Source organism: Lissotriton helveticus, chromosome 9 (assembly GCF_964261635.1).
Source record: "Lissotriton helveticus chromosome 9, aLisHel1.1, whole genome shotgun sequence".
Lineage (NCBI taxonomy): Eukaryota > Metazoa > Chordata > Amphibia > Caudata > Salamandridae > Lissotriton > Lissotriton helveticus.
In genome coordinates, this window is record NC_136070.1 from 1209059301 (window position 1) to 1209083842 (window position 24542).

The 24542-nt window shown below is 43.9% G+C and overlaps 1 protein-coding gene across 3 annotated transcripts in view; it reads left to right on the forward strand.

The window, feature by feature from the left end:
- LOC144782352 (protein SSUH2 homolog) overlaps positions 1–24542 on the forward strand; it is a 274648-nt gene that overhangs the window by 114747 nt on the left and 135359 nt on the right. For all 3 annotated transcript variants that reach the window (XM_078661670.1, XM_078661668.1, XM_078661669.1), the window contains exon 9: positions 15452–15541. In XM_078661670.1, the coding sequence (XP_078517796.1) occupies positions 15452–15541 (90 nt within the window). The remainder of the gene's footprint in view (positions 1–15451; positions 15542–24542) is intronic.

A 24542-nucleotide genomic window follows, 5' to 3' on the forward strand; every position in this document is an offset into this window, starting at 1 on the left:
TAGTATGCTATAGACATTTATATGCAGTGCTTAATTTGTAAAATAAAAAGTACCAGAGCCCAATGTAAATCTCAATACCGAATCTACCTGGTAGCAATCACACTCTGACAAAGATGACAATTTAGAATATTCCAAGCCAACCAAAGTTGCAAGAATTGCCTGACCATGCTTGTTGTATTATGTTTTAAAATATATATTGCGTTGTTAAACTTGCTACTAAAGTTCCCTTTTGAAAACTAGTGATACAGTGCCACCATATGGTGAAATGCCATAAAACTCTGCTAGTGTTAAGAAACAATTGTAGGTGCTGCGTCCCGGAGTAAGAAATTTAGATTTTGGTTGAGGGGGGTGTGAACCCTTCTCAAGCAACAACCACAGTCCCTGTCACAGTGAACCACATAAAGCCACTAAATTAACCTGTGCTTAACCCTTTGGTAGCTTGGCACAAACGTAGTCAGGCTTAACTTGGAGGCTATGTGTAAGGTATTTATACAGCACAAAGCCAGATATAAAGTGAAAACACAACACAAGAAAAACCCCACACCAATTTAGAAAAATACAGTAAAATACAATAAATCATTTGACACCAAAATGACTAAACCAAAATCAGTAGAACAGGAGTTATTATTTTTTAAATTTTAATGAAAAATAATGCCTAAAAGAACAAAGTGCCAAACGTGGTCATCTAGCCGCACAAAGCTGGGTCAAAGTCAAAAGTTAAGGCTTGACATGATGGAGCATTGTTTGCATACATGGTCTCAGGTTACCTTCAGACTTAGAAGAATCTTTGAAGAATGCCTGATAAAGTAAAGTTCGGCTGGGTAAGGCAGTCAGCAGCGTCTGAGGAGGATATGTCATCATCAGGAAGCCCCTGGACAAAGTTGAGGTAAAGATTTCTACGTTTAGAGTTAGTCACTTTTTTCGAAGTTGAAAATCTCCTGCAGTATGAACCTGTAGGCTGCAGCCAACAAGGTTTTCATGAGCTGGATACCCTTCTGAAGAGGAGCTGCTGAACAGGATTTGCTGCTGCAGAGAAGAACGTAGTGGGTGCTACCACAAAGTCATGCAGATCGGGGAGCAGGTAGGTCCTGGTCTCCTGTCAGCTCTCAGACCACTTTTTAGTGGTAATTTTTCCAAGTCTCAAGTTTTGGATTTTGGTTGTTTGGGCACCTTTCGCACAACTTCCAATGGTCAAGGACTGGGTGGGCACCACTTGTAGGGCAGGACTCATTCCAGGCAAGGTACAGTTGCAGGGTTCAAGTTGTTTAGCTTTTTGTGTCCCTGTACCTCAGAACAAGTGGAGGCCAATCAACTAGCCCTTGGAGTCTCTCTGGTAGTCCTGGGTTCAAACTGCAAGGCAGTTCTCAAAGCAGCAGGGCAGTCCTCTGAGGTACAAAGCGGGCCTCAAGTAGCAGGGCAGTTCTCTGAAAATACAAGGCAGGCCTTCTGAGTGTCCACTGCAGGTCCAGGAGTGTACTGAAGAGTTGATCTTAGGGTCCAATATTTATACCTGTTGACAGCCTTTGAAGTGGGAGAAACCTCTAGACTTCCCCATCAGATCTGGAATTTCATCCTCCCCTGCCCAGGCTCCAAGAGGCCTAGAATGACAAAAAACATTATTATGTTCTTTGGGAGTGTGCTGGAGGCAGCTCCTTTGCAATAGAGGTAGGGCCAGAAACAGCTCCGCCCCTCACACTTCTACCAGTGCCCAAGCTAAAGTTATCACTTATGAAATGTAATAAGGCACCCCAATGATATCCTATTGGAGAGGTAAGCATCTCAGTAGTAAACATGGATTTGGGAGTTTTTCACTACCAGAGCATGTAAAAGTGCATGCCCAACTTTTTAAATACAATACACCTTGCCCTATGGGTTTTTTAGGGCCTACTTTAGGGGTGACCTAAATATACTAAAAAGGCCTGGCAAGAGATTTATTTCTCAAGGTCGAATTGGCAGTTTAAAACTGCACATAAGCTGCGATGGCCTGAGACATGTTTTAAAGGCTACTTAAGTGGGTGGCACAATAAGTGCTGCATACTCACTAGTAGTATTTAATTTACAGCCATAGATACATGTTGTACCACTTTTACTAGGGACTTGCAAGTAAATCATATGTGCGAGTCAGGTGTAGGCTAAGCACTTTAGCACTGTTTATCAGTGGTAAAGAGCACTTTCATTTGGACCAGAGCTGATATACACTGGTCCATTTGGCAGTTTCCAAGGGCATTGATTTAAGGGGAATATGGTTAAAGATGAAACAAGGAAAGGTAGGAAAATTAATCCTAATACTAAGTATCTTGTGTCTGTGTGGTGAGGCGACTACTTTTGAATGTTTACGGTGACCAGGGTATTTGCTGGGAATATTAAGTCCCAAATTAGGACGGGACGGAATATTGTAATTACAATATTGAGAGACAAATAAATTGGAAGATTAGTTTCTATACATTTTCTATACCTATCTTCACATATATGTGCCTTTTAGATAGACATCATTTGAGAATGGGGCGTCATCTCGCCCCCTTCAGTAGCACTGCTGTTAATGCCACATTGGCAATACAATATTCATCCACTTTACTCAATGTACTCCTTGTATTCCAAACTTATTTCACTTTTCTTCAAATATTAATCCACACGTGGAGAGTTAATGCAATTTCCCAAATTTCTAATATTCCACCTGTGTCCATCCGGACCTCTTGAAAGAACACGGCTGAAGCAAAATTCATTTCTGGTAGCGTTTATTCGTAAAATACCATGAAATATGGAGTAATGAAATAGTCCACTTGGTCGGGTTTACATCGTGGTTCATGAAAGACAGTGTTGAAATCGATTGAGAAACTAACATTTTAATCACTGTGCAATTATATTTTAAACAATTACGATTGTTACAAGCTGCTCATAGGAATGTGATTCATACTTTGTGGTTCAGTCAAAAAAAGTGAATTATGGGAAATTGAGTTTTTTAACGGACAAGTCTCAGGTGCATTGAATCGCGGCGCCACCGTGGCGGGAAATTTAAACTAGCATGCCGATTGGGTGGTTCAGCAAGATGGGTTAAATCAGCAAGTAATAGCGGGGCGAACAATGCCTCGGCGAAAGGAATAGTCAGGATGGATGTTTTTAACTTCATGGCAGGTACGGAAATGAATGCAAGATAGTCTGGGGCGAGAGGTTAAATCAATAGCACGATGCAGTTAGAGTTTAATGGAGGTATTAGACAAACGCGATATTTTTTAGTAATGGAAAGTGTAAGAAGTGAGAGTAAAAAACAAACAGGAGATATAAAATAGGAAAGTTTACGTTACTAACTGCTAGCGATTTGGAAGGGGAGAGAGATGTGGGGTGGAGGTAGAGTGAATGAGGGGAACGCATTAGGCAATGCAATATACTACCAGGATGGAGGGATGGAATACCATCATATGTGTATGATGAACATAAGGGATACCGAATGAAGTAAGCATTTAGATGTGACATGGGCATGGTATGCGCAGAAGGGAAAACTAGCCGCCTAGTGGAAAGCAGGGATTCAGTATAAAAATGTATAAACGTTTTTGAGCACAATGGTCTTTACATTTTTTCACAAATGAGATAGCCATGAAAGATGTTTAATGTCAGCTATAACAATTAGTGATTGTGATTTTTATAATTATTTACAGTGACCCCTGAAGAAGGGCGCTAAGCCCGAAATACATTAGGTATTATACGAATAAACGCTACCAGAAATGAATTTTGCTTCAGCTGTGTTCTTTCAAGAGGTCCGGATGGACACAGGTGGAATATTAGAAATTTGGGAAATTGCATTAACACTCCACGTGTGGATTAATATTTGGAGAAAAGTGAAATAAGTTTGGAATACAAGGAGTACATTGAGTAAAGTGGATGAATATTGTATTGCCAATGTGGCATTAACCGCAATGCTACTGGAGGGGGCGAGATGACGCCCCATTCTCAAATTATGTTAATTATTTTGTGCTTATGGTTATGGCACACAAACCAGTCTGCACGCATTCATTGTTCTAATGGACAAGTATTACAGAGCATGAAATAGGAGGAGTGCATCCTGTTTCCATATAATTGATGTTTTTTAGATAGACAGACAGACTGCAGACATATAGATAGATAGGTAGATAGATAGATAGAGAGATAGCAGCTAAACTCTGGAACTCCCTCCCTTCCCAGATTGGATGCTTGGACAACTATTTGATGTTTCGTAAGGCGATCAAAACCTATCCCTTCCAGTCAGCTTAGGTCTCTCTACTTGTGTCTTGCTGCTCGCAGCGCTGGGACGCCTCTTTGCTGGGGCAGCTGTTGCACTATATAAGATGGCTTAATATAACATAACATCTTCAAGGTAAGTAGATATGTAGTAATGTGCACTTACCTTTCAATATTTTGCCCCTCAATATTGTTGTAATGATATTGTGCCCTGTTGATTTTCTGGATTCAACATTCCCAGCCGCAATTGTGACCCTGATGCACTGGTAGGTCAGTTACAAGAAAAATTGAGGTAAGGTCCGATACTATAAGCAGACGGGCCACACTACAGAGGGACAATGAGTCCCCGGAGACCAGGAGACTCACACAGCCTGCAGGGAAGGAAGAGAGGGCCCTGCTTAGATCGCGCTTTCTAGCACTTGCCCACTCCCGCAGCGTGGGACCCTCACCGCACTACAGAGGGCCAACGAGTCCCAGGACACCAGAAGACTCACACAGCCCACAGGGAAGAAAGAAGGGGTCCTGCTGACATCATGCTATAAAGTGCTTGCCCACTCCCCGCATCATGGGATGCTCCCAGGTACGTGCCTGTGCTAAGACCTGGCCAGGAGTGTGCCCGTCTGCACCCATCAGAGCCTGGAAGAGGCTGGGCTGGACCACCCCCTAAGGCTTTGTGTTTTCCAGTAATTGTATTCTGGGATTCAAGTGAGTAGAATTTGGATTTTGATTGTCCTTGAGTCTGTCCGGGCTCAATATTGGATTCTGTTACGCTGTTTGTTACCTCCATCAGTGTCAGGAGGAGGATGAAAGCCTACCTGTATAATGTGGCTGATAAACGGCCAAGGACCAGCAAGATTATTCTATCATTTCTTAAGAATGCTGTGGGGTTCTCACAGAGGAGATATTTAGTGTGGACGATGTTTTGACTTTAACTGCTCATGAGGTGGATTCCGCTCAGAGTCAAGTGGAGGCACAGTCTAGCAACATTGTAGTTGAGTGTACTTCCACCCCCTGTGGCCCCTCCTATATTACTAGTTTCAAGATTATGATGGGTAATATCACCCCCAGTCTGGCCCAAGAAAATGACGTGTTGCCAAAACTGGCTGGAATTTCTGGATCAGGCGCCAGGCCCAAAAGTAAAAACAGGGCGAAATGTGTAAACCTAAAGCTGTAAACAAGTCAGGTAGGGGGAAGGGAACCATACGTCAAGTTCATGCAGCATCTTTGGGGCCCTGCAATCATCAGGATCTTTTTTTAAATTGGAAATACAAATATCAGCCGCCTTTGACACACCTATTAAATGCATCACCAAAATGGAGGAGGTGGTGGGGAAGATGGGAGAAACAGTGGGTTCCATTTGGCAGGTTCGGCAAATCTTTTGAACAAATTATCTTCCCGCCCCCTATTCCCTTTAATGTTCCCAATTTACCATAAGATGTTTGTTCTAGTAGGCACTCCCCACACCAAATACCAGGTTGTGACAGGGATTTGAGGTTTTCTGACATTATCATAGATAACACAGCCAGTGAAATCTCAATATCCCTGTGCAGTCAATATCTATGGGGGTTAATTCCAGTGTCTCAGACGGCATACCCTCAGACCGGACCACGCCGATCATCGAATGCCTGCGATACCCTCAGACCGGACCCCGACGATGATCGTCGGGGTCCGGTCTGAGGGTATCGCAGGTATACAGAGGGTGCCTAGCGTCGAGGGTGGTGTGCCAATTACACTACCACCCCCCTCCCAAGACCCATGGTGTACCCTGAACACACCATATAAGTGCAGAAACCTAACTTTGTAAGCCTCCTAAACCAGGAGTAACTGAGAAGAGAATCTTCTTCCCTTTTGCACTTTTTTCACCACTTTTCACTATTCACGTCCCTAGGTCAGTGTGGGCCTTAGCGTGCCCATACCGCCAGGGTTTAGTACACTCCTTTAGTCCTGCTGAATGCCTGGTAATTTTACACCGTTTCAAAGGCAGAAACATGTTGACTGACAAATAACTAACTTTGGAAATAACCACACAATTAATTGTGGACTACTTTCCTACACCTTATTTTAAATATATGTCCTAGTGATCTAATAATAAATATTTTTGGGATACACTGAAGACATTTTTTAATCCTCTCACCACAATATAATTTATTTTCACTGCACGCCCGAACTCACAAAACCTGCTCCGCAGTAGATCTGGCGTCGAAGCACACTAAAGAGGCACTCGGCCTCTTTAGTGGGGCCCAATGATGAAGCATGTCACCACTAGGTGGTGAGTGAGGGCTTTCTTAACTGACGTGAGGCCAGTTTCCTGTTCTTCTGCTCCTGTTTGTGGTCTTTCAAACACCAGAGGACACTCTTTTCTTGTTTAATAGGGAATTACATACTCCAGCAAGATTTCTCTGGCAAATACACCTTGTGATGTGGTTATCTAATTGCGCCCCCCATCTATCTCCTATGTCTCAGTACTGGCCAATGCCCCCACCCAAGCATAAAGAAACTAAAAACTACCAGCAGCATAAACCTTGGTCGGTCTCTTTTTAAAGAGATTATCATGGTTCGGAGAGTGGGATGGATAGGGAATCCTCACAAATATTGCTCATGGGATTATATACTTCCTCAATTTTTGTAATGCTGTGAGGGTGACTTCATTTTGAACAATCTTATATCCAGTACTGCTTCCAGTAGCAGAATTAAGGCACTTCCTCTGGGGTTTTTTGAAAGCCCATGACTTTGGGGGTATTGCGGTGGGGAGGGGTGAATTACACCCATGGTGGGTCTTCGGGTCATTCGTGCCATCAGGTCAAGGCATTTAATCTTCATTTTAGTAATCCTTTTGATCCACAGAGTGGGCTAAAAAGCCGAGCTTGACTGGCCCCTGATCCCTGCAATTCAATTTCCTTGAGGGGGAAATTCAGTCACTTTGAGGGATTTAGGTGCCACTAGAGATCTCAAAGTGATAGGTTCCAATATTGCTGGGGTTCACAGTAAAATAGGTGATGAAGGGAGGATTAAGGCAATACGCTCCTAAAATAGCATCAGCCTTCAGGAGACCAGTGATACGGAAGGGGTTATGTACTGATGGAGCAAGGTTTCATACGTAAAGAGACTTGCTCTGACTCAATCTCATGCAATGGGGGTGGACCCCAACAACACCAAAACACAAACATGTTTGGTGAAGGGTCAACACATACTTACGGTCAAATATGTCCTTATCTTGATATCTTACTAGTCTCTCAACTTAGTTGGGATTCACTGCTAAAAAACAATGCAGCGAGTTTTAAGTGGGTTCTATTTAGTATCAGAGATTTCTCACGACAATTTGGACGCAAGTCAATCAAGGTAATGTTCGATATTTTCAATGCTTAATGCACCCCCATAGCAAGTTTTGGTTGTGAAAACCGGGGTTACTTACATATTGCACTGATTCAGGTGGTGGAATATATGTTCACGAGAAGTATTTCCAGTGTTCCACAAGGTATACCTTCCGAGATTGTACATGAAGGGTTGGGTGTGAGGTACATATCAGATTTTATATGTCTTAGTCTCCTTTTACTCTGGCTCTCAGTTTGGCCGAAGCATGAACAAAGTATTAATAAGCTAATTGCTTGTGACTGCATGGGCCTGGATGGCACATCACACATAACATGGTTGTGTTACAGTTTGCGCAATCTAAAGGAATTGGGGAAACCAGAGCTTTTTTTGTATTATCCTGGTCGTATTGTTAAAGGGGATTTTGTATGGGTGAAGCAGGCTTTTTACTTCAGGGTGGCAGCTGAATGAGAGGCTCTCGCTTTATCAAAGCTCCCAATGTGCCTGTATATCCTGGTGAAATTGGTATGTGGTATAGAACCTTACCTAAATCTGGATATGCCCAGTCATCACTGTAGGATGTTGACCAATTTTAGACTAACTATGATTCATCAGCTGATGTCTCCAAATGGTGGGTGGACCAAAGAACATGATTTACTTGTCTGAGTCTGTGATAACATCTCAGTTCCGGTTACCCTGCACATTGATTTGATTTGCCCCAGATTTAATTATTTGTGTCACAAATTTATAAGTCCCCTTTCGATATCTCAGAATTTTAGTCAGCTATCTTGTTTTTGCAACTCTTATCAACACCCAAAATGTGTTTTTGTTTAATCATAGTTTTTATCAGATGTCCTGAACTCAGGAAAAACAGTTTCAGGGTTGAAGGGAGTCTCTCTTTATGGAATGTCTTTTTGCACATGTATCAGATATCTTGAATTTGCTGTGGTTGCATCCTGACGATGTATTGAGTTTGATCAGGCTTATGGTCTGTGTAGGATGGTAGGATCTGCTTTCATGGTTACCCCCACTTTTTGCTTGTGTCATTATGTTTTAATGACTAGTCTGACTAGGATCCTGCTATTCAGGACCCCAGTCTCTGTGCTTCTTCCATAAATTGGACATGGTGAGTACTTAGATACACTCTAGATTGGCTACTGGTGTACCCTTAAAGTTTCTTGTATATGGTATTAAGGTACCCAGGGCAGAAGTACACCAGGGGTCTCCCCTGAACTGCAGCACGTATTATGCCACCCAGGAGAGATACATCAAATTGTGAATCCAGGCCTGCTATTGCAACCTATGTAAGCTGGTGCTAGCATCACTTACGACAGATATAGGTTTCCCTATATCTGAGATCCCTACACTTAAAACCTATAAGTCACCCCTAAGGCAGGCCTTTCCATCCTGAAGGCAGGGTGCTGGGTCCTAAGTGGGAGGGTCCCTGCCAAGGTTTGGTCAGTCAAAGAACGTCAGGCGGACCTCAATTGGGAATATAGGGATGATCAAGATAGTCCGGTACAATAACCGGTAGTAAGGATGCAGTACTGCTCAATTGCGGGTGCCGGCACATTCTTTGACTGACCAAACCTTGGCCCTTCTTCAGTCTTACACAAGCACATTGTTACCGGAGTCGAATCCAAGTTGACCCCAACAGGTCACAGCAACAGCCCGCCCAGAAATTCCTGTGATCGGGTACACAATAAGCCTTGAACCCCTTGGCTTCCCTCTTGGCAAATGAGGCTGCTTTACTATTAGGCATACATTAAATGTCCTGATGAGATCCGTAGAATGTGTTAAACGGATCGAAACGCCGTTGACAACTATGAGCACCTTACACACATGGAATGATTTATTTGCCCTTTAAAAGTGTGAAGGTGTCAATATTGTTCTGCTTTATAATCAAAACTGTGCAATTAACAAGTTTACAGAATGTTAAGCTCTTGCCTAAGCCCTTTTGTTTGTTCCATTTAATTGTTCCCTGTCCTGATATTTCTTGTGTGATTGACTGGGTACAGGCTTGTGCCCTGTCTTGTATATTGTGTGTTATTCATGTTTTACATTGACTGAAAAGTAAATATCAAGACCTCTGCCCGGCTGGGCATGTCGCTTTCAAATATAGCAACGACTTCATCTATATTTATTGACTAGCAGCCCGTCCCGAAGTTGTCCGGGTATGAAATAGAATGTGTGTATTTGGCAAGGGCAATTTATTTTAAAATCTCGCGGTAGACAACATTTTTTGTTTTATTAGAATAGGGACGGAGAAGGCCCAGCTGCAGCCCTGGTTGATGTTAGCAGGCGCGTGTAATTGGTGTAGTGATCCTCCGCCTGAGCCCGGCTACAGCCCTGGTTGATGTTAGCAGGTGCGTGTAATGTCGTTGAATGAGAGAGTTATCAGCCGCGGGTAAATCCGTTTAATGAGAGAGTTGAGTGAGATCGAGTAGGAGAGGCTGCAGTAATTGTCCCCGCAGACACGCTCATTTGCGTGTTCCCCCGCTTGAGGCCCAGATGCAGGCCTGTTTGATGTTAGCAGGCTCGTGTTCCCCCACTTGAGGCCCAGCTGCAGTCCTGGTTGATGTTATCAGGCGCGTGTAATTAGTGTACTGATCCGCCGCCTGAGCCCAGCTAGAGCCCTGGTTGATGGTAGCAGGCGCGAGTAATTTCGTTGAATGAGAGAGTTTAGTAACAGCGCGCAGGAAAGGCTGCAGTAACGATACTTACCAGTCCTCCAGGTGAACGCGTTTGTCACACCCCCAGCACACGGCCACAGCAGACGATCTTCTGATTAATGTACGACCCACATGGCATGAAGGGCGGAACGTAGGACACGCCCCTTGATGCGGCGCAATTGCGTTCACATGGCATGAAGGCTGGACACATGCCCCAGCATTTCTCACGCCCCTAGCGTGCCCCTTGATGCTGCGCAGCAACTTAATTGGCGCTTGTATGTACGACTCACATGGCATGAAGGGCAGACACACGCCCCCAGCGTTTGTCACGCCCCCAACATTTGTCACGCCCCCAGCACACGCCCACAGCCCACGATGTAATGGCCGTACCACACGCCCCCAGCGTTAGTCACGCCCCCAGCCCACGCCCATAGCACAACGCAGACACGCCCACAAGGGACTTCTTTGCTGGCACGGTTCTTTTACCTTTTAAATGTATAGAGGAGTTGGCCTAACGGCTAAGGCGCTCGACCTCGGACCTGGGGATCTGGGTTCGAGTCTTGGTAACAACGCCAAACATCCTTTGATTCTGGGCAAATCACTTAATCTCCCCGTGCCTAACAAAAATGAATGTGTGTCCTCATGTAACGTAACTGGTGCTATGTAAAGCGCTCTGATACCTGATTCAGTTCGGGTCAAGTTCGATCTATATAAAACTCTGCAAAAAAATATATATATGGTGGCCGTCTGCATAGCCTATGTCGTTCTGCTGCAACTGCCCTTTCCAACGCTGTATTGGGTGTTGTGATTGGTGCTGTGGTTACTGAGATTACCCGCCTCAGAGGTTTGGGCTCTCTCTTTATAATATTAGTATGTATGGATAGCAGCCCGTCCCGACGTTGTCCGGGTATGAAATAGAATGTGTGTAATGTGTGTATTTGGCATTGGCAATTTATTTTAAAATCTCGCGGTAGACAACATTTTTTGTTTCATTAGAATAGGGACGGAGAAGGCCCAGCTGCAGCCTTGGTTGATGTTAGCAGGTGCGTGTAATTGGTGTAGTGATCCGCCGCCTGAGCCCGGCTACAGCCCTGGTTGATGTTAGCAGACGCGTGTAATGTCGTTGAATGAGAGAGTTATCAGCCACGGGTAAATCCGTTTAATGAGAGAGTTGAGTGACAGCGAGTAGGAGAGGCTGCAGTAATTGTCCCCGCAGACACGCTCATTTGCGTGTTCCCCCGCTTGAGGCCCAGATGCAGGCCGGTTTGATGTTAGCAGGCGCGTGTTCCCCCGCTTGAGGCCCAGCTGCAGCCCTGGTTGATGTTATCAGGCGCGTGTAATTAGTTTACTGATCCGCTGCCTGAGCCCGGCTAGAACCCTGGTTGATGGTCGCAGGCGAGTGTAATTTCGTTGAATGAGAGAGTTCAGTAACAGCGCGCAGGAGAGGCTGCAGTAATGTTACTTACCAGGCCTCCAGGTGAACGCGTTTGTCACGCCCCCAGCACACGGCCACAGCAGATGATCTTCTGATTAATGTACGACCCACATGGCATTAAGTGCGGAATGTAGCACACGCCCCAGCGTTTCTCATGCCCCCAGCATGCCCCTTGATGCGGCGCAATTGCGTTCACATGGCATGAAGGCCGGACACACGCCCCCAGCGTGTCACGCCCCCAGCATGCCCCTTGATGCTGCGCAGCAACGTAATTGGCGCTTGTATGTACGACTCACATGGCATGAAGGGCAGACACACGCCCCCAGCATTTGTCACGCCCCCAGCATTTGTCCCTCCCCCAGCACACGCCCACAGCCCACGATGTGATGGCCGTACCACACGCCCCAGCGTTTGTCATGCCGCCCATAGTTGGTCACGCCCCCAGCACACGCCTACAGCCCACGATGTGATGGCCGTACCACATGCCGCCAGCCTTAGTCACGCCCACAGCACAACGCAGACACGCCCACAAGGGACTACTTTGCTGGCACAGTTCTTTTCCCTTTTAAATGTATAGAGGAGTTGGTCTAATGGCGAAGGCGCTCGACCTCGGACCTGGGGATCTGGGTTCGAGTCTTGGTAACGACGCCAAACATCCTGTGATTCTGGGCAAATCACTTAATCTCCCCGTACCTAACAAAAATGAATGTGTGTCCTCATGTAACGTAACTGGTGCTATGTAAAGCGCTCTGATACCTGATTCAGTTTGGGTCAAGTTTGCGCTATATAAAACGCTGCAAAAAATATATATATATATATGGTGGGCGTCTGCATAGCCTATGTCCTTCTGCTGCAACTGCCCTTTCCAATGCTGTATTGGGTGCTGTGGTTACTGAGATTACCCGCCTAAAAGGTTTGGGCTCTCTCTTTATAATATTAGTATGGATTAAGCATTATTATTTGTAAGGGACCACTGTTTGTGTGAAGACAGCACACAGCCTATTCAAATCAAATCAAAGAAAGCTTTATTCGATTGTAAACAAGCAATCATAAAAGCATAATAACATGGTTTCATGATGAAAATTCATATAAAATACATTTATGCAATTATTTAAAATTCATTGAAAAGGTTAAAAAAGTATTAAACACAACAGGCTTTCCTAGGATTAAATGACAATTTAAGAAAGAATCATAAGTTTCCTTAAACACAGAACTTTTTAAAAGAAAATTACCATCTTGTAGACACTGTGCACGTTATCTAATTGTTGTTGTGCCAAAAAGGCAGGTCGACATTGCCGGAGCCCAAACCATTTTAACACAGGGACTAAGCACATTTTCCTGGCATCAGAATAAAATCTACAAAAAAGTATAACATGGATCGTGGTTTGCTCAGAAATATTATCACATGGGCACAGCTGGAGGTCTTGAGACCAGTCATTCACTTTAGGAAATGTGACTGATCTATGAAAAAACCCCAATCGAAATCGAACTAGTAGGAATCTATCATATTCACTCATCACAAGGGTGAGGATTGGTTGAATGTTAAAAGTAGTTAAAATCATCTGATTGTGTAGGACAGTGGGTTTTACAATTTCAGAAGACAGTCTAGCAGTATCTAAAAATGACAAGCCCTTTGCTTTTAGTTCCTTCCTAGAGGCCTATTCAAGTGTAAGTGGTGCTGGGCCCTGCCCCTCCCTCCCATCCTGCCAGTCATGACTCATCCAGGCACTCCTAAGCTTCCTATTGTGTCTGGCTGTCTAGGAAGAGTTCACAAGCCCAAATGTCACCCACACCCAGTTATGTGACCCAGAGACAGACTGTAGGCATCAAATGGCTATGGCAAGAAAATATCAACTTTCTACTTTCTAAAAGTGGCATTTTTATAATTGTTATTCAAAGTCTGACTTCACTATAATTTAGGACTTTAAATTAGATATCAACTTTCTACTTTCTAAAAGTGGCATTTTTATAATTGTTATTCAAAGTCTGACTTCACTATAATTTAGGACTTCAAATTAGATTTCCAGAAACACAAAGAATTAACTGGTTACCTCTTCCCATTTGGAAAGTACACATAAAATGTAATAAGGTAATCAAATGTTATCCTATAGTGCTGCAGGTCCACTATTAGCATTTAATTTACAGGCCTTGGGCACATGTATTGCACTTCACGAGGCACCTATAAGTACATTAATTATGCCAATCGAGAATAAGCTAAATCTACAAATTTTTTAATGAGAGCGCACATGCATTTTTGCACTGTTAGCAGTGTTGATGTACACAGAGTCCTAAGGCCAGGAAAACGAGTTCAGCAAAAATGGAGGAGGAAGGCAAAAAGTTTGGGGGACATCCACCCTAAGGACAACGGGTTTAACAAAGGTTAAGGAAAAGGCTCATGGTGAGATTTAGGATTAAGAGTGGATTGGGATTAAGCCTAAACCTAGAGTAAGGGATAGGATTAGGATGAAGACGGGGGTTAGGGTGAGGATTATGTTGTGGTCAAAGTGTAAAGGGGGCGTGTTTCAACTTTTTAGCACTAATTTTGTATTTCTAAGTGATCTAAATCACATTTTTTGTGTCAAATATTTTAAATCTTCATTTGGTAACAGTCTTTTTTAAGGGACTTAACTCCTTGAGTGCTCATGACGGCTCCCGGTCGATATGAGTCACAGTAGGCTTGTGCTCATGGCTCCCAGTTACTCATCTCAGATAACAGCAGTGGCTTCTTTTCTATTTGTGGACCTTCCTTTGATCCCTCAGAGCAGAGACTAGAATAAAAAAGAAGGCTCTGATGTTATCTGAGAAGAGTATCTGTTTATATGGATTGTATATAATTTAAGTCCCTTCAAAAGACGTCCAGAGGAGTGGCTGCATCCTCTGAGGGATCTCATCTTCCATGGTGTCTGCGTTTATAATGGTCTAAGCTCTAGTTAGCTTAGCACCCCACCCCACTGGTCTTCAACTTCAAGGCTAATCTCTAGCAGGTTTCTTGTAGTAGGAGCACCACTTACACCAAAAGGGATTCATCTTTCCTCACCCAAAACTTCAAGCTCCACCTTGGCAAAACATATAGCTAAATCTCTCTCCTCCCAGGCCTTCACAGAAATTAGCACTGCTCAAGTTGTCCCTGAGGGACAACTTGAGCAGCTCTCAGCCAACAGAAAAATCAGGCTGACAGCTCCCGGGCCTTAGGATTGTATGAGCAGTTCTGCTTTATCAGATGCCACACAATCATTACAGCTACCCTTGAGTCTTGCCAGTCACACATTCTTGCTCCATCCACCATTTCCATTTCTGTGATGCTTGAAAAAAGAGACCATTTTCCTTTTCCCTCTGTTGCAATTCTTGGAATTCTAGGTCTACTGCAGTAACCCTCACCTGATAGTACCTTGCTCCTTCTGGCCTACCTCATTTACTTTTCACATCATTATGTGCTTCTTTAGGTCAGTGACCTGCAATCTAGCCACATCCTTCCAGCTCCACTGGGAAACAACCAAAGGTTTCTCCACCTAAAGCAGGATAAACAACCGCTCAACAGTTGTCACTTTAACAAAATATAAGGGGTCTATTGATAAAGTTTGCGTTCACGCAGAGGTGAATGTGCACAGCTGTAATCTGACTGGCACCTTTAGCCCTCACAATCAGCCACAATCTGGAACTTTAGGATACTACACGGAAGTATTATACCATGCCACAGAGTATGAATCCAAAAAAGAGTTCAGGTAGACGATGAGAGATGAAATGTTTACCAATTTATTTGTCTTGTTGTACATGTGCCAATGGCTATCCGAGTTAATCTATGAAACATTATACTCTTTTCCAGTTGTACTGCCTGCGTTGGTGGTAGGGTAACATGCGACACATGCTTGGGAAGAAAGAGACTGCACTTTTATACTCAAATGAAAGTGAAATGGTAAGTACATATTCGAAAGGTAACATTTGTCAAGACAAGTGGTCTTTGCTGAGCCTTGGTAATGAAACTCAGGAAACCTTAAAACACTATGATGGACTTGTTAGCCTTGGTATCTGACCATGCATCAGTCTATCATGAAGGCAGGGCCTTTGTTCCCATACAAACGAATGAATAGATCTTGAGATGTGGTATGGATTTTGTAAAAGGCCAACCTTAAAAAAGTGTCTTCAGTCCTTTGCAGCACTTGAGAAAGTCTCCTTCGAATCCCAGATGTGTGAGTGGGTGGGCATGGTGAGGTTCCTTCATAATAATGAAACCTCAACATAAGAATGGTCTGTCTCCACATGTGTTAGGTCTCGGTGTATGTGTACTTAATATGAATTCGGTGGCAGACCAGAACAGCTGGATGTCCGATTAGGGTGAAAATTCTTCAAAATGTATAATAGCGTACCTCTTATTTTATTCTGGTGTTGTTTCCTACTGCTGTGCTGTTCAGTATCTGTCTGTACTTTCAAAACATAACACTGATATAGAAAGGAACTGGTACTACAAAAGGTTCTTGGACTAAGGCACACTTATGTATAAAGTCAACATCCTGAGTTCCCCAGGTTGGCAGGAAATCTCTTTTTTTATGATGTTGAACTGAAAGGTCTGTGCAAATGATTCACATATCCCCACATCTCTAGAGGATGGATACAAATGAGAAAACAAGGAAAGGTACATACTTCAATAACACCCTTTACTTTCAGAAATGTGTTCGGGCACATATGCATTTTGCAGAAAGTTGCCTGACCTCCCCATCCCAAAAAATATAATGGTGCCTATGTTTGGTCCCTGTCACACGTATTTTACCCTCAAAGTTTCCCATTCCAGAATATATAAGTGATCTGTTACGCTTGAGGTAAGCTGGTGCTGCAGAGAGAGACCATATGTAGACGTTGTTTCATTGTGTGGTAAACGCATATACGTGGTAAAAGTGTTCGTGATACAGACATCCATAGTGAAGACACATGCGTTGTAATGGAATCGATGCTCTCAAAGAAAATACATGTAAAGATCAAAAGGAATACAGAAAGACTTGAAGCTATGACCTTAAATGGTTGATTGACGGACTCATGCATGCCATTACCATGCATACATTTACAACGATTCCATTACAACGCATGTGTCTTCACTATGGATGTCTGTATCACGAACACTTTTACCACGTATATGCGTTTACCACACATGCCTTTACAATGAAATGAAAGTATTTTGCAGGTAAGTAAAAAGCCTTTATATATCAATATATATACTATACACCACTCCGATCAACTTCTTACGAGGATATAAAAAAAAAAAAGCATTTGCAATGCATAAGGTCTCGCATTAGGAAAGTTTGAGCTATTGGTATTGTAAATGACACATTTTTTATATATGTGTTGGTTTTGAAAATAGCAAAAATAATAGCTTTGTCATTTACAATGCCAATAGTTATAACTTGTGACACCTATAGCATTTGTAATGCAATATGTGTTGTATTCACGTGACTTAGATGTATTGATATTACAAATAACAATGGCTTTGAATTTTTTTAATAATTAATACTTAAATAAAAGTTATTGTAATTTATAATAGCAATAGCTTAAACTTTTGTAAATAACTTTTGTGAAGAATATGTTCAGTGTATTTTATTGTGACGAAAATCCAAGAACAGAAGTGAAATGCTAACCTCTTTTTGTGACATTTGTAATAAAGCTTGAAACATTGAGAGATCATATTTGACCCAGTTGTTGTTGAATGGTTGCACAGATTGATGCTGTGGTGGTGCTGAGTGATGTTGTGGTGGCGACTAGTGATGCTGTGGCATTCAATGATCCTGTGGTAGCGCATAGTGATGTTGTTGTGCCCCTTAGTGATGCTGTGGTGGTGCTGAGTGATGCTGTGGTGATGCGATAGATAGAGTGAGTGGGATAGATAGATAGAGTGAGTGGGATAGATAGATAGAGTGAGGGCGATAGATAGAGTGAGGGCGATAGATAGAGTGAGGGCGATAGATAGAGTGAGGGCGATAGATAGAGTGAGGGCGATAGATAGAGTGAGGGCGATAGATAGAGTGAGGGCGATAGATAGAGTGAGGGCGATAGATAGAGTGAGGGCGATAGATAGACAGAGTGAGGGCGATAGATAGATAGTTGTGCGTGGTTGTGGTTGTGTGTGTGTGGTGTGTGTTATGCTTTGTTTTGCTATGTTTTGTTATGCTATGCTATGTTTTGTTGTGTTTGGTATGCTATGCTATGTTTTGCTAGGCTATGATATGTTTTGTTTTGTTATGCTATGTTTTGTTTTGTTTTGTTATGCTGTGTTTTGTTAAGCTATGCTATGTTTTGTTAAGCTATGCTATGTTTTGTTAAGCTATGCTATGTTTTGTTAAGCTATGCTATGTTTTGTTAAGCTATGCTATGTTTTGTTAAGCTATGCTATGTTTTGTTAAGCTATGCTATGTTTTGTTAAGCTATGCTATGTTTTGTTAAGCTATGCTATGTTTTGTTAAGCTATGCTATGTTTTGTTAAGCTATGCTATGCTATGTTTTGTTTTGTTAGGCTAGGCTATGCTTGGTTAGGCTAGGCTATGCTTGGTTAGGCTAGGCTATGCTTGGTTAGGCTAGGCTATGCTTGGTTAGGCTAGGCTATGCTTGGTTAGGTTAGGCTAGGCTAGGCTATGCTTGGTTAGGCTAGGCTATGCTTGGTTAGGCTAGGCTATGCTTGGTTAGGCTAGGCTATGCTTGGTTAGGCTAGGCTATGCTTGGTTAGGCTAGGCTATGCTTGGTTAGGCTAGGCTAGGCTATGCTTGGTTAGGCTAGGCTAGGCTATGCTTGGTTAGGCTAGGCTATGCTTGGTTAGGCTAGGCTATGCTTGGTTAGGCTAGGCTAGGCTATGCTTGGTTAGGCTAGGCTAGGCTATGCTTGGTTAGGCTATGCTTGGTTAGGTTAGGTTAGGTTAGGTTAGGCTAGGCTATGCTATGCTTGGTTAGGCTAGGCTATGCTATGCTTGGTTAGGCTAGGCTATGCTATGCTTGGTTAGGCTAGGCTATGCTATGCTTGGTTAGGCTAGGCTATGCTATGCTTGGTTAGGCTAGGCTATGCTATGCTTGGTTAGGCTAGGCTATGCTTGGTTAGGCTAGGCTATGCTTGAATAGGCTAGGCTATGCTTGGTTAGGCTAGGCTATGCTTGGTTAGGCTAGGCTATGCTTGGTTAGGCTAGGCTATGCTTGGTTAGGCTAGGCTATGCTTGGTTAGGCTAGGCTATGCTTGGTTAGGCTAGGCTATGCTTGGTTAGGCTAGGCTATGCTTGGTTAGGCTAGGCTATGCTTGGTTAGGCTAGGCTATGCTTGGTTAGGCTAGGCTATGCTTGGTTAGGTTAGGCTAGGCTATGCTTGGTTAGGTTAGGCTAGGCTATGCTTGGTTAGGTTAGGCTATGCTTGGTTAGGCTATGCTTGGTTAGGCTAGGCTATGCTTGGTTAGGCTAGGCTAGGCTATGCTTGGTTAGGCTAGGCTATGCTTGGTTAGGCTAGGCTATGCTTGGTTAGGCTAGGCTAGGCTAGGCTAGGCTAGGCTAGGCTAGGCTAGGCTAGGCTAGGCTAGGCTAGGCTAGGCTATGCTTGGTTAGGCTAGGCTATGCTATGCTATGCTTGGTTAGGCTAGGCTAGGCTTGGTTAGGCTAGGCTTGGTTAGGCTAGGCTATGCTTGGTTAGGCTAGGCTAGGCTATGCTTGGTTAGGCTAGGCTATGCTTGGTTAGGCTATGCTTGGTTAGGCTATGCTTGGTTAGGCTATGCTTGGTTAGGCTAGGCTATGCTTGGTTAGGCTAGGCTATGCTTGGTTAGGCTAGGCTAGGCTAGGCTTGGTTAGGCTAGGCTAGGCTAGGCTTGGTTAGGCTAGGCTATGCTTGGTTAGGCTAGGCTATGCTTGGTTAGGCTAGGCTATGCTTGGTTAGGCTAGGCTATGCTTGGTTAGGCTAGGCTATGCTTGGTTAGGCTAGGCTATGCTTGGTTAGGCTAGGCTATGCTTGGTTAGGCTAGGCTATGCTTGGTTAGGCTAGGCTATGCTTGGTTAGGCTAGGCTATGCTTGGTTATGCTTGGTTAGGCTAGGCTAGGCTATGCTTGGTTAGGCTAGGCTAGGCTATGCTTGGTTAGGCTAGGCTAGGCTATGCTTGGTTAGGCTAGGCTAGGCTATGCTTGGTTAGGCTAGGCTAGGCTATGCTTGGTTAGGTTAGGCTAGGCTAGGTTATGCTTGGTTAGGCTAGGCTAGGCTATGCTTGGTTAGGCTAGGCTAGGCTATGCTTGGTTAGGCTAGGCTATGCTTGGTTAGGCTATGCTTGGTTAGGCTATGCTTGGTTAGGCTATGCTTGGTTAGGCTAGGCTATGCTTGGCTAGGCTAGGCTAGGCTAGGCTTGGTTAGGCTTGGCTAGGCTAGGCTTGGTTAGGCTAGGCTATGCTTGGTTAGGCTAGGCTATGCTTGGTTAGGCTAGGCTATGCTTGGTTAGGCTAGGCTATGCTTGGTTAGGCTAGGCTATGCTTGGTTAGGCTAGGCTATGCTTGGTTAGGCTAGGCTATGCTTGGTTAGGCTAGGCTATGCTTGGTTAGGCTAGGCTATGCTTGGTTATGCTTGGTTAGGCTAGGCTAGGCTAGGCTATGCTTGGTTAGGCTAGGCTAGGCTATGCTTGGTTAGGCTAGGCTAGGCTATGCTTGGTTAGGCTAGGCTAGGCTAGGCTATGCTTGGTTAGGCTAGGCTAGGCTAGGCTATGCTTGGTTAGGCTAGGCTAGGTTATGCTTGGTTAGGCTAGGCTAGGCTATGCTTGGTTAGGCTAGGCTAGGCTATGCTTGGTTAGGCTAGGCTAGGCTATGCTTGGTTAGGCTAGGCTAGGCTATGCTTGGTTAGGCTAGGCTAGGCTATGCTTGGTTAGGCTAGGCTATGCTTGGTTAGGCTAGGCTATGCTTGGTTAGGCTAGGCTATGCTTGGTTAGGCTAGGCTATGCTTGGTTAGGCTAGGCTATGCTTGGTTAGGCTAGGCTATGCTTGGTTAGGCTAGGCTATGCTTGGTTAGGCTAGGCTATGCTATGCTATGCTTGGTTAGGCTATGCTATGCTATGCTTGGTTAGGTTAGGCTAGGCTAGGCTATGCTATGCTTGGTTAGGTTAGGTTAGGCTAGGCTATGCTATGCTTGGTTAGGTTAGGCTATGCTATGCTTGGTTAGGTTAGGCTAGGCTATGCTATGCTATGCTTGGTTAGGTTAGGCTAGGCTATGCTATGCTTGGTTAGGCTAGGCTATGCTATGCTTAGGCTAGGCTATGCTATGCTTGGTTAGGCTATGCTATGCTTGGTTAGGCTAGGCTAGGCTAGGCTATGCTTGGTTAGGCTAGGCTCTATGCTTGGTTAGGCTAGGCTCTATGCTTGGTTAGGCTAGGCTCTATGCTTGGTTAGGCTAGGCTCTATGCTTGGTTAGGCTAGGCTCTATGCTTGGTTAGGCTAGGCTCTATGCTTGGTTAGGCTAGGCTCTATGCTTGGTTAGGCTATGCTCTATGCTTGGTTAGGCTATGCTCTATGCTTGGATATGTTAGGTTATGCGCTATGGTATGCGCTATGCGCTATGGTATGCGCTATGGTATGCGCTATGCGCTATGGTATGCGCTATGTTATGCGCTATGCGCTATGGTTTGCGCTATGTTATGCGCTATGGTTTGCGCTATGTTATGCGCTATGCGCTATGGTTTGCGCTATGTTATGCGCTATGCGCTATGGTTTGCGCTATGTTATGCGCTATGCGCTATGGTTTGCGCTATGTTATGCGCTATGGTTTGCGCTATGTTATGCGCTATGCGCTATGGTATTCGCTATGTTATGCGCTATGCGCTATGGTATGCGCTATGTTATGCGCTATGTTATGCGCTATGTTGCGCTATGTTATGCTGTGTTTTGCTATCCTATGCTTTGCTGTGTTTTGCTATCCTATGCTTTGCTGTGTTTTGCTATCCTATGCTTTGCTGTGTTTTGCTATCCTATGCTTTGCTGTGTTTTGCTATCCTATGCTTTGCTGTGTTTTGCTATCCTATGCTTTGCTGTGTTTTGCTATCCTATGCTTTGCTGTGTTTTGCTATCCTATGCTTTGCTGTGTTTTGCTATCCTATGCTTTGCTGTGTTTTGATATCCTATGCTTTGCTGTGTTTTGATATCCTATGCTTTGCTGTGTTTCGCTATCCTATGCTTTGCTGTTTTACTATGATATGTTTTGTCGTTTTACTATGATATGTTTTGTTTTGCTATCCTATACTTTGTTTTGCTATGTTTTGTTATGTTCTGCTGTTTTGTTCTGCTGTTTTGTTGTTATGTTAGGCTATGCTATGTTTTGTTTTGTTATGCTATTCTATGTTTTGCTATGCTATACTATTCTATGTTTTGCTATGCTATGGTTTGTTTTACTATGCTATGTTTTGTTTTGCTATTCTTTGTTATGCTATGTTTTGTTTTGTTATGCTATTCTATGTTATGCTATGTTTTGTTTTGTTATGCTATTCTATGTTTTGCTGTGTTATGCTATGTTTTGTTATGTTCTGCTGTTTTGTTATGCTATGTTTTGTTATGCTATGTTTTGTTATGCTATGTTTTGTTATGCTATGTTTTGTTATGCTATGTTTTGTATGCTATGTTTTGTTCTGCTATGTTTTGTTCTGCTATGGTTTGTTGTGGTATGTTATGCTATGTTTTGTTGTTTTACTATGATATGCTATGTTTTGCTATGCTATGTTTTGTTTTGCTATCCTATGCTTTGTTTTGCTATGTTTTGTTATGTTCTGCTGTTTTGTTCTGTTGTTTTGTTGTGTTATGCTATGCTATGTTTTGTTTTGTTTTACTATGCTATGTTTTGTTTTGCTATTCTTTGTTATGTTATGCTATGGTTTGTTTTGTTTTACTATGCTATGTTTTGCTATTCTTTGTTATGTTATGCTATGGTTTGTTTTGTTATGCTATTCTATGTTTTGCTGTGTTATGCTATGTTTTGTTTTACTATGCTATGTTTTGTTTTGCTATTCTTTGTTATGTTATGCTATGTTTTGTTATGCTATGTTATGCTATGTTTTGTTGTGTTATGTTTTGTTGTTTTACTATGATATGCTTTGTTTTGCTATGCTTTGTTTTGTTATGCTATGGTGTTTTGTTGTGTTTTGTTATGCTATGCTTTGTTGTGTTTTGCTATGCTATGTTTTGTTGTTTTGCTATCCTATGCTTTGTTTTGTTATGCTGTGCTTTTGCTATCCTATGCTTTTGTTTGTTATGCTATGCTGTGTTTCGCTATGCTATGCTATGTTTTGTTATGCTATGCTGGTAAGGGTATGTGAGGGTGTGTGTGTGAGTGTGTGTGAGGGTGAGTGAGGGGGTGAGGGTGTGTGAGGGTGAGGGTGTGTGAGGGTGAGGGGGTGTGAGGGTGAGGGGGTGTGAGGGTGAGGGGGTGTGAGGGTGAGGGGGTGTGAGGGGGTGTGAGGGTGAGGGTGTGAGGGGGTGTGAGGGTGAGGGTGTGAGGGTGTGTGAGGGTGAGTGAGGGTGTGTGAGGGTGTGTGAGGGTGAGGGTATGTGAGAGTGTGTGAGGGTGAGTGTGTGAGGGTGAGTGTGTGAGGGTGAGAGTGTGTGAGGGTGAGGGGTGTGAGGGGTGTGAGGGTGAGGGGTGTGAGGGGGTGTGAGAGTGAGGCAGTGTGAGGGTGAGGGGGTGTGAGGGTGAGGGGGTGTGAGGGTGAGGGGGTGTGAAGGTGAGGGGGTGTGAAGGTGAGGGGGTGTGAAGGTGAGGGGGTGTGAGGGTGTGAGGGGGTGTGAGGGGGTGAGGGGTGTGAGGGGGTGAGGGGGTGTGAGGGTGAGAGGGTGTGTGAGGGTTTGAGGGTGAGTGAGGGGGTGTGAGGGTGAGGAGGTGTGTGAGGGGTCGGGGTTTGAGGGGGTGAGGGCGAGTGAGGGGGTGACGGCATGAGGGTGAGTGTCTCCAATGAATGTCGCTGCTTCGCCTTCTTTGAAAATGTTCAGTGCTGCAAATAGAGCATGCCGCCCTAATTATCACAGCATGAGACCCCAAAGTGATAATAATCACAGCATGCAGAGAGGCCCCTACGCTGCTGGAGCACTCAACTGCACATTAATTATAGTTGAGTGCTCCAGCAGCCTGGGGCGCCTGTTGACATGCTGTGATAAGTGGGGTCTCATGCTGTGATAATTGTTGCGGCGCCTGAGGAAGTGGAGACTCCTGCTGGGATAATTGGTCTTGTCCTCAGGAAGTAGAGTTTCATGCTGGGATAATTGGTCTGGCAGCGCTTGCGGTGCCTGACGTCCAACAAACGTGCACAAGCTGCTCAACCTTGAAGCGTGTTCACAGACCTGGGTCGGCTCGTGCCCAGGTCTGTATCGGGCTCGTTCACAGCTGTTACTCCCTTGACAGGGATGAAGGCGGCTATAAGTCTCGCTGGCGGCAGCGCTTCGCGCTGCAACGCCAGCGAGACCTAAAAAGAAAAGCGGGCTGGGGCTCAATTCCTTGCAGCGTGATTTTGCAGGGAATTGAGCCAAAACTCGTCTTTCTCTTATATGATATCCTCGAAGAAGAAGATTGGAGTGGTGTTCAATATAAGGGGTTCGCTACCGTGCCGCGGACTTGCAGTCACAAGAGGCGGGGGGAATCAGCGCATTCGTGTTGGAATAAATGTAATTTTATGTGTGTGCTTAGATATATATAGAATTTACACACACATATATATTTGTGTGTGTATATATATATATATATATATATATATATATATATATATATATATTACCCTATTAACCTACAAACCCTAAACTCAAACTCCATAAACCCTAAAATTACCCTTGCCAACCAAAAACCCTTACCCACCCTAAACCCTAAAAATACTCTTGCCAACCAAAAACCCTTACCCACCCTAAACCCTAAAAATACTCTTGCCACCCAAAAACCCATACCCATCTTAAACACTGA